General features: G+C 39.9%; 1 protein-coding gene across 1 annotated transcript in view; it reads left to right on the top strand.

Annotated features, from left to right (window-relative positions):
- The window catches only part of MAPRE2 (microtubule-associated protein, RP/EB family, member 2), a 45,307-nt gene that overhangs the window by 14,883 nt on the left and 17,777 nt on the right, over positions 1-12,647 (top strand). Inside the window, exons 3-4 of the mRNA XM_010012900.1 lie at positions 5,017-5,162; positions 7,353-7,566. Coding sequence (XP_010011202.1) covers positions 5,017-5,162; positions 7,353-7,566 — 360 coding nt within the window. The remainder of the gene's footprint in view (positions 1-5,016; positions 5,163-7,352; positions 7,567-12,647) is intronic.

Here is a 12,647-nt window from a genome sequence, read left to right as displayed (position 1 = left end):
GAAGCAATTCTAGGAAGCCTGAGGTAAAAGGCAAGTCCAAGTGCTGCTGTACTGTGAGCAATGGTTGCTGGCATTTGTGGATTTTCCCTTTTCTTATCAAAATTGTTACATCATGCATGTTCCTTGCAAGTTACTGCCTTTTTTTGTTACTGCTGTTGTCCCAGCAACAGAAATTCCGGGTGTGTGCATTTTCCCATTTGGGTTAGCAACAATAGTGAACTGAAGTGCTGATGACTAGCATGTGTACAGATCATCCTGTATTTTCCAAACGCGTGGTCAGGTTGTTGCAGCTTTGGAGGGAATGAGCAATTTGAAGGAATTTGTATCTAATGTGACTGGGTATGTTTTTAGATTATCTGAAAAATCCCATTTGGGAAAGAGGCTGACCATTCCTTTTTTCTGTCATTAGAATGTTTTGTTTGTTTGTTTGCTTTACGGAAATATTTTTCAAAGATTGAGCATGTGAAAAGTGAAACTGAGGCCTGGTTAAAGGTTTAAACCTGAATTATGTGCTTTTTAGGACAAAATTCTTACTAAGCACTTGCTGCTGATTTTCTAGTGTAGCACGTGGGTCCTTTTGCTGTGGCTTGGATATCAGAGTTAAAACAAAGCAGCCCCCACACAGGCCTGTCTTTTCGTGAGCCCTTTTTGTTCCTGGGTTGGCTGGTGGTTTACGTGACTTTGTGGGATCTTGCTCCCACACACTGCAGGGATGAGGAGGGAGGGGACTGAGACTTCTGACATTTGATGTGAAGAATTGGCCTGACTTCTCCTACAGGGGACATATCTTTACTTAGTAGTAACTGAGCTTATAGTATTTCTATGAAATACTTTGTTAGTATACTAAGTACTAACTATAGTACATTTAAGGAAGTTAGTTCGCAAATAATATTTCCCTTTATAAATATATAAACATAAAAGCTATTCCCCTCCCCCCAAGGATGTAATCTTGCTCTAGGAGGTTTACTAAACAGTAAAAACTTGTAGCAAACAGGATTCACTTGTCTTCATTGTTATCTTCTTTAACATCCTTTTGCTTTAAATAGAAGCAGAAGTATTTTTGATTATCAAGAAAATACTTGTCTGCATTTGTGGATCCATCAGCCTCCAGATGGAAGAAGAGAAAGGAGAAAAACTGAAAATCTGTGTTGGTTCAGTGTGCACATGCTTCAGAGCTAACTAAGTACGGACAGTCTGGAAAAGAAACAGAAGGAGGGAAAACGTATAGGACAAAAGCTAGAATGAGTTCAGCATTATTTACTGGAGGGGGGGACTAGTGAAAGGTGCTAACTGAAAATGCTGTAAAAATATTCTGATTATACAGATCTGGTAGAAATTTTCTGCTTTTCCACTACATGTGGTAAAACTCTTTGATTTAAGAGCTTTAAACAGCTACCTTTTCAATTATGCTTGTAGTTTCGTGAATTAATTCTGCCCCAGCATATCTTTGCCTTCTGTGGCAGCTGCCTGCCTGCGCAGCATGGTGGGTGCAGTCCCCTCACTGGTCTTTGGTGCCTGTTCTGCCCTGAGCTTGGTGTGGGGAGCCCAGCAAATGCCTGCAGACCCCCTGATGCTGCTGGGCTCTTTCTGCTCACTAGTCGAGACAAAAGTAGTAGCTGCTGTGGGTGTAATCAGCACAGCCAAGTCTGCAGGTTGGTTTTGGAGTCTGGCCTGTGAATATCTTCTGTAATTAGTAGCTGCATTGATACTCTAGATCAAAATACAACAGGACTTTTAGCCAGTGATTCTTAATTGCTTGTTAGCTAATACAGGTGAAGAGGTTTTTTAACACTGATCCTTCTTCTCCAGCGCTACCAGCTGTAGTTTTCATCTTTCATTTGAGTAGATTTCAATTATTTCAATTTGTGCATATCTTTATGCACATAAAAATTTTTTGGTCGTAAAGACAGATTTATTGAGAGCCATATTGGACAGGTAGTAAGTTTTTAACTCCTCTGTATAGATTTGTTAAGGTTTTGGAAGGTCTTTTTAGTGTTCAGGGTGGGGTTTTTTTGGGGTTTTTTTTTTTTTTTTTTTCTTTTTCAGAAAATGCAGGGAAGTCTTAAAATTTTGAATAAAATATAGTGGCATAAAAAACCTTTTTTGTTCACCTCAATTATACAAGAGGTATATCACAAGCCATGATGTCAGTATCCCTGCTGCCATTTTCTTCATGTTCTGTTAAATATATTCCTTTCCTATGCACTTACTTGTATATTAAATTGATTAGGCCTAAAGTGCTACCCAGTACACAGAGGACCACATGTCTATTTGCTGTGCCTGTGAGGTAAAGGTATCATAATATTGCATCACTTAAGTAAGGCTGCTCTTTCTGCAGCCTCCAAGAAATCTCAGCCATGGGCAGTGTATAAGGTAGTGTCCGTGTTGTGCTACGCTGATATTTAGCATGCAGATGCAATGTGACATCTATTAGCTTTGTAGGGGTAAAATCTTAAATTATAAATAAATACTTATATTAAAATATGTATGTAATCTCTGTGTCCAAAACCAGGCAGTCCTGGTTGACTGTTAATGACAGTTTTACTTCTGTTGCTGGGGTAGGCAGGTCTCTGTTTTGGGAGCTGGGAAGAGTTTCCTCTGTTTGTAGTTTACATTGTTTAGTTTAGTCCATGTTTGTACATTGCCTCTGTACTTCAGGAAGGAGTGTTTTAATGAGCTGTGTTTGCCAAGGTAATAAAATCCTCCTGTTGGGGAAACAGCCTGGAAGCCAGCTTCGATGTTGTGTCAGAGACCAGCTTCATGCTGTCAGGTGGATGTAGGCCAGTGTTCTCTGCCCTCGAGTGTTGTGCAGATGCAGGACCACCTCCTGGCTGGCAAACGCACAGAAACAACTGCCAGCATGATGGGAAGAAAATACAAGGAAATACCCTAACTAGAGTCTTAAACCTCGTAAGACTGTGTCTAAAGGCATGCAGAAGGAATTTGCATTACCAGCAGAAGAAAATCTCATGTGAACACTTTGGGCTTCTAGTTTTCTAAAAGGATCTAGATGAAACATTGCACAGTGCGTTTCCAAGGCCTCCGGGCAATTACTTAGATATCAGAGTAAAGCTTATAACTGGGATATGGGGAGGATGAAAGGACAGACTTAAGAGCAAACTCAGTTTATGAAATTAAATGATTGCATAATAATCCTTTTGCATGAGATGAAATATCAATAAATGCAGTCAAGCCATGCATTATCTGTATATCCATGTTTTTAATTGTAATGTCATCTTCCTGTTGCCACATGTTCACCAGTTCTCTTGCTAAGGATGAGTTTTGAACAACTAATTGTGTTTATATAGCTTTCCATAAAAAGATGCAAATTTGTCATCTGAAGTTTGTAACTTGCCAGAAGGCTCCTTTTCCTTTAGGGAATATTTTGCTTTGACTGTTAATCATATCAAACCCGCTGCAAACAGCTAAGCACAAGGTGTTCTTGGAAAATCGGGGGGTTATTTTAAGAACAGTTTTCCCCCCACAAAGCTAAGCATCATGAAGAGATTTTTTTTTTTTTTCTTCAATGGCAATGGTTTTCAGCAGTAAAGCTTGAACTTGGTCCATCAGTGAAGCTTGAATCAGTATTTTGAGAAGCTTTTTTGGACTCTACTCCTAAACTCTGCTTCTCTTTTGGGGAAGTTATGAACTCTGTAACCTTTCATATGATGGTTGAGTGGATACAGAGAATGAGAACTCTCTCATGCATGAAGTTGGTCCTGTCAAAACACATGCATAACCATGGAGAAAAATGTCTTGAAGTTTAAGCTATTGTTGCCTCTCCTGTAAAACTGGGCAAGCCAGATGTCCAATTTGTTAACTTGGTTTCTGTATGAGCACTCAGCAGAATTGCTTTTTTAATAAAAACCATTGTTGTTGGTACTGGGCTGAGCTGTTAGGTAAGATCTGGACACTTGTTTGTCAAAACTGATTTGCACTAAATGCACTAAAGTCTTTTTTGTGAAAGTGAAGCTGAACTTGTTGGGAGCTACCAGGCGATCACTTCCCTGCCCTGTATGCTCAAGCTGAGGGGCTGTATGACCTGCAGCCCTCTGATCCAGAAATATCTCCTCTGAAGAACAACTGAAATCTTTTTTCCTTAAACATTCCTATCCTTGATTTCCAAACACTTGAGTGTGTCAACAGTGAAGACTTACTTTTGCCTATGATATGATGATGTTGGAGGAAAGTCCCTGTATACAAGAAAAGGCTGCATCTACTAGCTGTACTCAGTACACAGTTTAGAAAATTTTCCATATACTTCTGTTCTGGGCTGTATTAGTTACACAGGCACACACCTCCCTGCCTACTACTACATGAATTCAGATAGCCCTCAAAGTTGAATTTAGAAACCTTATTGTTTTGAATTGAGACCTAAAGCTGGCAGCCCAGCTTCTGAAATCTATTGATGGACTATGCTAAACTCTCCTTCTTTAGATGCTTTTCTCAGGAGATGAAAATTAGCAAGGATGTTTGTTTCAGAGGGGTGGTAACTGGCTAGTATGTTTTAACAAGCTGGAGCTTTGCAATTTTTAAGTCATGGTTTGATATAATCTTAAATGGTTGCCTTGGGCTTGATTGGCGTTCAGCTACAAGTGCCAGACGAAAGATGATCTTGACTTGGTTGAATTCAGGGAGCTGTGAAGATTGAGGGAGCTTATCAAGAGATTTCCATTTTGACTATGATCTTCTCACTGTATGGACAGTCCTGCTGTGTATAAGGACTCCAGTAACATCCATTTTAAATAGATGCTTTGCATTAGTCATGGTGGTTCTTCAGATGCTACACAACAGCATGTGTTTCCAAATTGAATGGAAAAAACTCACATCAGTGTGTCACACTGCTCAATGTACATTAGACAAGTAGATCTCGGGTGCGTACTGTTAGGCTAAATTACAGCAGGGACTCATTCAGCACAGTTGCTTTCTACTCATGCCTTTTGCTAATGACATTAAACGCCATTTGGTCTTAGCTGGGTGCATCTGGATTAACGTCAATGCATTCTCTTGTTATAGGAGCAGCTTACTGCCAGTTCATGGACATGTTGTTCCCAGGGTGCATTAGTTTGAAGAAAGTAAAGTTTCAAGCAAAGCTGGAGCATGAATACATTCACAACTTCAAACTTCTGCAAGCATCATTTAAAAGAATGAATGTGGATAAGGTAGGCATCCTACAATCACCCACTCTATTTCAGTCATTACAAGTTTCAAAAGTTGTGCAAACTGGGTAAAATAGGGGAAACAAACTTCAATACTTTCAGTCCACTTTTCAAATTTTGGACTGGGAACTGGAGTTACAAGTTGTATGTGAAGATGTTCTTGACCTTTTATCATCTGAAAATGGTATTTAGCCATGAAGGAAGAAATTTGGCATGCTCCATTTAAATACAAACTGAAAATTGAGTCCATGTGTCTGCTGAGGAATTGTGCAGCCTAACCTGTTATATCTTAATATCAGAGATCCTTTTAATAAAATACCATGTGTTAGAAATTCCTTACTATCAGTAAACCTTAATTTTAGATGTAGTAAAATTACTGGTGACCTGAATTTCTAACAAAATAACTTGGAAATATTCTATTCTAATTATTCCATGTTTCTTTTCTAAAACTAAGTTTAAGGAATTTAAATTATTCAAGAGCTGGGGTAATTTACCCAGTGATTCAGTAGGTTGGACAGCACATGTGAGCTTGTAAAGTTAAGAAGCCTCTTAGAAAACGGATTGTTCAACCATAAGGTATTGGCTTATGCTTGAATGAGAGTTTGATGGACTCACCAATATTAATTACTGTGTTGATCAAAATGAATAATGAAAGTTGTGTTGTCATATTTTTATTTTCACACTACCTGTATACCCTTTTAAAGGTCTGCTCTGGCATTTAGAGATGCCTTATTCTGAAATTTAAACAGTCTTAATAGAGAGTACTGTGAGACTTTTGTAAAGCACTGGAAAGCCCTCATTGTTTCCTGAAATGTTGTGAATGCTTCTACTTACAGTGTAATTTGTGAATTGGAAAGCTTAATAAAGTTAACATAATAAAGTTAACATTGTCAGTTATTCTGTAGGGAGCAAACTTACTATATCTTCTCAATGTAGAATTAAGATACAAATGGAACAACCTGAAAAGGCATGGAAAATGCTATATTAATCCTTGTAGGAGTATTGTAGACTTACAAAATGTTGTACAGTTGGCTTAACCTTGAGCAAAAAATTGAAATTGCAATGGTTTTACGTACCCTTTTTCCAGCTGAAAAAATGAATGCATTCAGGAGGCATTAAGATCCATCTAACTTGGCTCTTTAAGCAGCTGCATGAATTAAGCAAAGCAAGGCAACCTTCCTTCTGCAGTTGTAGTCCCTGTCTACCCACAGTGCCTGGGAAGCTTGGGCATTGTAATACTGCTCCAAGACACCTTTTGGAGATTTCATTTCTATGAAAAATTTGCAAGATATGGAGACATCCTTGTAGCTTTTCTTTTGTTTTAGTAAAACTTTATAGGCATTTTGGTCAGCTTCTGCATCTCCACAAAATGTTCTATGTATAGCTATATATGGAATGGAAAAAAATTACAAGGTTAAAACCTCAGGGTTAGTTCATATGATGAACATGTGCTACCAAAATGTAGGTTAGTTTGAACTCCAGCATATCTTGGAAAAGCTGCTGGATTTTTGTAATTCAAATAGTAGGACAGAGAGCAAGAAACTCCTGTCTGGATGTTTTGAAGAATTATTAGGTTTTAGTACGCCAAACTGTGGCATGTCTATGAAAAACAAAGATCCCTGGTTAGCAGAATACAGTTTTACTCCCAGAACAGCTTCATTCATGTGGGTGTCAATGCAGTAAGAAAGGAGTAGCTCTGTGGAAGAGCTGTTTAAAGGCTTACAGACGCCCATTGTATGGCCACCTCAACAGATGGGTCTTTGTTTTATTTTAGTTTTCTTTCTTACTAAGAGCACTTGCAAATCCACCATAATTCCCTCTTTTAGGATGGAAACAATGGCAGAGGAGTATTTCAAACAGGGGAAGTTCAGGTTAGATATAAGGACGAAGTTCTTTACAGTGAGGGTGGTGAGGCACTGGAATAACCCATGCCCAAGGAGGTTACGAATGCTCCAACCCTGGCAGTGTTCAAGGCTGGGTTGGACGGAGTCTTGGGTGACATGGCCTAGTGTGTGGTGTCCCTGCTCATGTCAGGGGGGATGGAACTAGATGATTTTAAAGTCCTTTCCAACCCAAACCATTCCATGATTCTACATACTGATACAGTTGGTGGATTTGGTCAAACAAGTGGCTATATGTAATTTTTATATTTAAAAATAGCAGTGATATATTATTGGAACCTTTACCTTTCAGGTAATTCCCGTGGAAAAATTGGTCAAAGGGCGCTTCCAAGACAACTTAGATTTCATTCAGTGGTTTAAGAAGTTCTTTGATGCTAACTATGATGGGAAGGAGTATGATCCTGTGGAAGCTCGACAAGGCCAAGACCCTCTTCCCCCACCAGATCCTGGTGAACAGATCTTCAACCTGCCCAAAAAGTCTCACCATGCAAATTCTCCGACTGCAGGTAATTTGCGTCTTAAAGAATTCTATTTCCGTCTCCGAAGACAATTACCCCCTGTGATACATTTTACATAAATACTAGTTCAAAATTATTTCCTCATGTGGGTGGGCTGCTTTTTTTGCCTTGGCTTAGGCTTAGCATCCGAGATGGCAGAAGTTAACTTCTTGTGGTGTGCTCTAGTTTGGCCCAGCCATATTGAGCATAGCGGCTCCTCCACTAAACCCTTGATGTAAGTGTTGTGGATTCCAAAGATGCCTGATAGTGGAGACAAATACATTTAACCTTCTTGTTGCTGAATGTGGTATGTGTAAGTGTATTCTAGATCATTAAATGGAGTATGTTCTTCCCTCACACCTCTATCCTTACAGGAAATTGCTAGCACAGGCTGATTTCTGTTTTTATTATTTATGGTGAGTGAGATGCTTCCGAATCTTAAAGGCTGACCAGAAGGAAAAAAAAATTGATTTGTGGTTTTATATGCTAATTGTTCAGGTATGTGAGCCCTCTTAAGTGAACATTATGCAACTATTGGTCTTTCTCAAAAATACCTCTGTTTTGCAAGTTTTTATTTTGTTTGTAGTGGCTTTTGCTAGGTTAGAGTTAGTCTTCACAACTTCAACTTTCCTGATTGTATGGTGCTATGTTTTGGAATTGTGACCAAAATAGTGTTGGTAAGACATGGATATTTCAGTTACTGCTTACATGGAGTCAAGGCCTTTTCTGCTTCTCACATTGCCTTGCCAGCGAGCAGGCTGGAGATGCACAAGAAGTTGGGAGGGGACACAGCTGGGAAAGCTTTCCCCAACTGCCCAAAAGGATATCCCATACCATATAATGTCATGGCCAGCAATAAAAGCTGGGGGAAGGAGGAGGAAGCAGGGCGAGGGCATTCAAAGTGGTAGTATTGGTCTTCCCAAGTAACTATTACATGTGATGGAGGCCTGCTTTCCTGGAGATGGCCTGCCAATGGGAAGTGGTGAATTAATTCATTATCTAGCTTTGCTTGTGTGCACAGCTTTTCCTTTACATCTTAAACTGTCTTTAACCCAACCAGTAAATTTTCTCACTTTTACCCTTCTCATTTTCTCTACCGTCCTACCCAGGGACAGTGAGCGAGTGGCTCCGGGGGGCTCAGCTGTATACTGGGGTTTAACCACAACAGTGTTTCTGGAACAGGCCAAAGGACTAAGCCTGATCTCTGGTGTTAGTGTACTATGGGCATGACTGGTGACTAAGCAGATGCCATTTTTTGATAACTGAGTTAAGTGAACAGGAGAACAGCTAACATTTTTCTAATAGAATAATCACCAAAGACTTGTTACTGGGATCGGTTGCCTGTATGCATATAGGTTCGTGCATACAGAAACACAAACTTAATACCTTGAATGATTTGTTCTGGGTTTACTTTCGTGCTAACGCATTCCGCAAGTAAGGATTAATTTTCAGTTGACTTAAATCTGTGACCTGACTTCTCATGGGCTCAGATATGCAACAGAGCTGGCAAAGGGTATGAGGTAGGTATGAGGCACCCTTAGTTTTAGGCTGGCTTATGCTCTGGAATCATACCCAGATTTCAGCATTCTGCTCTGGTTGCTTCTAATGTCAAAGTAGGGCATACTTGGCCAGCTGCCTTCAGCTCATTAGTGCTTCCAGGAAATTGAGCACCTAATAGCAGGTCAGTGCTGCTCTGGGATTCTAAAGCTTGTTTACATCTTTGGTTTGCACCATCTTGTGTCTGAACTTTTGACTTTCAGGGCCTGGCATGCTATAATTTCCCATGTGATGTCTTGCACTCCCTTTGAAAACAGAAAAACCCAAGTGCTAATGTCATGATTGTGAAATTGGGAAGGACGCTCTTATTAGTTACAGACTTTACCATGCTTGTTCATTTTCCTTGAGCATGGTCTGTTTTTACCAACGTCACAAATGTGTCATCCAAATTAAAGCTGTGAAGGTGACAATCCTAGGGAAATAGAATAGCTACTGGAGTGGAACAAGCCAACTGATGTGGAGGATAATGCAGTGATCTCATGTTGTGTTGCTGGTGTATTAAGAGCATGTCTTGTGCCTTTCCCATCAATTGAGATAGTGTGATGAGTTTTGTTAAAATCCTGTGGCTGTGAGACTTAGCTATTTTATGGAAAAGTTCTTCGCTATTAAGTATTGTCCAAAAGTATGAGAGGCAGGGTGCTAGTATAGTATCTGTTGAGCTGAGGAGAGTGTGTATAGTCATTATGTGATGCTAGGTGAAATAAGAGTTCTAGCTTTTGTTGCTGCTTCATTTTAGAACAGAACTATTTCTGTTAGGTGTCATTCATAGGTTTATTCAATTTCTGGGTGCGCACGTTTTCATTTCACTGATGCCTTTGTGCCACACCTCACCACACCATGTAGCCTGGTTACTTGAAAGGATGGGAGCCCTTGATGGCTGCCTGTTGATAGAGGTCATTCTGGGAGGAGTGCAGTATGCATCTGCAGGCTGCGTGTGCCTCATCTCCTGCCATTTGGGAGTAAATTGAGATGATGTGGAAGCAAGTCCTGGGTGGCTGGGAAGTTGCCATGAAAGATGTGCTTCTGTACTTCTGTTTTGTGCACTTGCACAATTAGCTGGAAATGAAGATGTATTCATTACTGTTGTTATAGAAACCATAATATGCCCATGTGAGCAAAGCAAGTTTAGTGATTTATAGAAAAATGGCAAAAAAGAGGTCTCGTCAGTTCTTCTGCAGCACGTTAAGACTTCCTCACCCCATCTGGAGCTTTGTTCTCCTTGATGATACAAGCTCAAAGAGGGAATACCTACCCATGAATAAGTACAGCATCAGGTGGCATAATTTAAACTGATATCTATGACTTTTATGTTGACTATACAAATAACTTACGTTTTGTTTATACCTGACTTCTATGTTTATGTTTTGTTGTTCTACTTTCCTGGCTCTTCAGTGAAATGGCTGAGGTTTTGGCCATGGCTGTGCTTCCGCTGACTTTTTTTGTGGAAGCAGTAAACCTTCTGGGCTGCTCGATGCAATAACCACTAGTGCAGCAAGCACTTGCCAGCTTCTGTAGCAGTTTGCCACAGTAGCTTGCCTCTCTTTTTGTATATTTTCTTTTTTTTATGTCATTTTTAATTTGTTCAATTTGCTTTATATTAACAGTGAAGCTCTGAAATCTTGTACTGCCTTGTTTCTGTTCATTAGCAGGACAAAAAGAAGCAACAGTGAGAGAAAATAAAGAACCCAGAAGATCTTTCAATGTAATCCAAAAGTTTTTAAACAATGTGCAGTGGACATAGCTCAGTGTATGCATCTACTGTTTAGTGTCAGGAGCAAGCAGACATGGGTACTCGTTCACACTCTATTTTTTGGTTTTGACAGACTTTTAAGTATGCCTGTTCTAAATTGATCGAGTATATAAATTTCTAAATAATTAATTTGTTTAGCTATTAGTAATTTCATACACATTTCAGATGATTCCTGTTGTTCCACAGAATAATTCTTCCAGTGCAGTTTGCCAAAGTTTTGTTTCCAAGTGACTTAGGAGGTGCTGAACTCTTTAATTATTCATAACTGCTTCATAGCACTCTGTTCTAACACTGTATTTTCAGAGGTAGACTAAGCTTTGTCTCCTAATAACAAGAAAGTATCAAATCCTTAAGGACTGCACTGCAAGCTTAACCAAAAGTGTACTGGCATGAATTAGAACCATTTTTTTTTTTAGTTTAATCTGACAAACAAAATTGGACAAGACCCATAGTTTCATGTAGCTGCTTTCCTTGCCTATGCATGGCTATTTACATGTATCTCTGCAAATGAAGAGTGTGACCTTTATTTTATTTTTAGAATTTTCTTAAAACAACCCAAACCTTGAGGCATCTGAAAACGCACTGGGTTTTGTGCTAATCGGGGAGCAGGCCAGCAGCCACGGCCCTACTCCTTCCAAGGGCGATCCAACTGAGGAGTCAGCACAGGTCAAGGATAATGCAGCTTGGAAATGGAAGCACAAATGGGTCCTTACAACTAATCTGCTGTTCCACCCTCACGTTGCCTCATCCCTTCCTTGAGAGACAGAGCCGATTTGTTGCCGAGCTGACAGGGGTACAGCGGGTGGATGGCTTTGGTGGCACAGGTAAAAGGCTGCTACTAGGAAAAATAGGAGCAGCAAGGATTTGCCAGGTAAATCCAGCTCCCAGCTCTGGGGGAATGAGTATGTTCTCATCCTTCGAGGAGTAGAGCCAGCACCATAGACCACCGCTGCAGGCCCTCTGCCAGCAGCACCACAGCTGCTTTTATATAGAACACCATCTGCTAGCCTGAGCCAGCTTTCGATCTTCTACAGCCTCTGCACTGCTCTAATGCAGTGGTAAACAGCCTGCAGATGCCGCGTCAAAACTGAGTTAAAATTACTGTAAGGGATTAAAATATTAGGGCACTGTTATCTAATGCTCCCTGTGGAAAATAGCAGGAAAAGCTTCATCTGATCAAATTGAAAATGGTGATCAGGTTGTGAGGATTTTAGCTTAGTGTCTTATGTAAGTGCTCCTGTATGTCAGAGCAAATCTCCATGGAATGCTGTTCTGTGTATGGGTGTGAGGTGTCAAAAATACATGGGTAAAAGACAGCTTAATAAAATTAATTATTTACACATAGGCTAAAAATTGCAAGAGGCTCTAAGATCTGAAGGCTGTTAGATGTTGTAGTTTGAAATATTCAGTGAGAGCAGGATGACTAAAGCAGAGCTGGAAAATACTGGAGGATCACATGAGGGCTAAAAATACTCGTGCTATGACAGGGAAAATAACCAGGGCAGAATGAACTGTTTGTGCATGAATGCTTTATATATAATATGCCATTGAAGAGCCAGTTGCACAGAAAAATACTGATTTTCTTTAGGGAAATGGTATATCCTACTGTGGCAGATGTGCTGTAAATTAATTTTGAGGGATAAAACTACTCCACAAATCCAATCTTTATTTCAACAGCTAGTGATCAGTTAGGACTCCTGGGAGACTAGAGAACTCCTCCTTACGCTTTTCTTTGCTTTCCACCAAAACACGCTGCCTTTTCCCACCAGTGGCAGGTAGTTGG

This window comes from Nestor notabilis, unplaced genomic scaffold (assembly GCF_000696875.1).
Source record: "Nestor notabilis isolate BGI_N333 unplaced genomic scaffold, ASM69687v1 scaffold8144, whole genome shotgun sequence".
Lineage (NCBI taxonomy): Eukaryota > Metazoa > Chordata > Aves > Psittaciformes > Psittacidae > Nestor > Nestor notabilis.
Note: the sequence above shows the minus strand (reverse complement) of the source record. Positions and strands in the feature narration are given on the sequence as shown.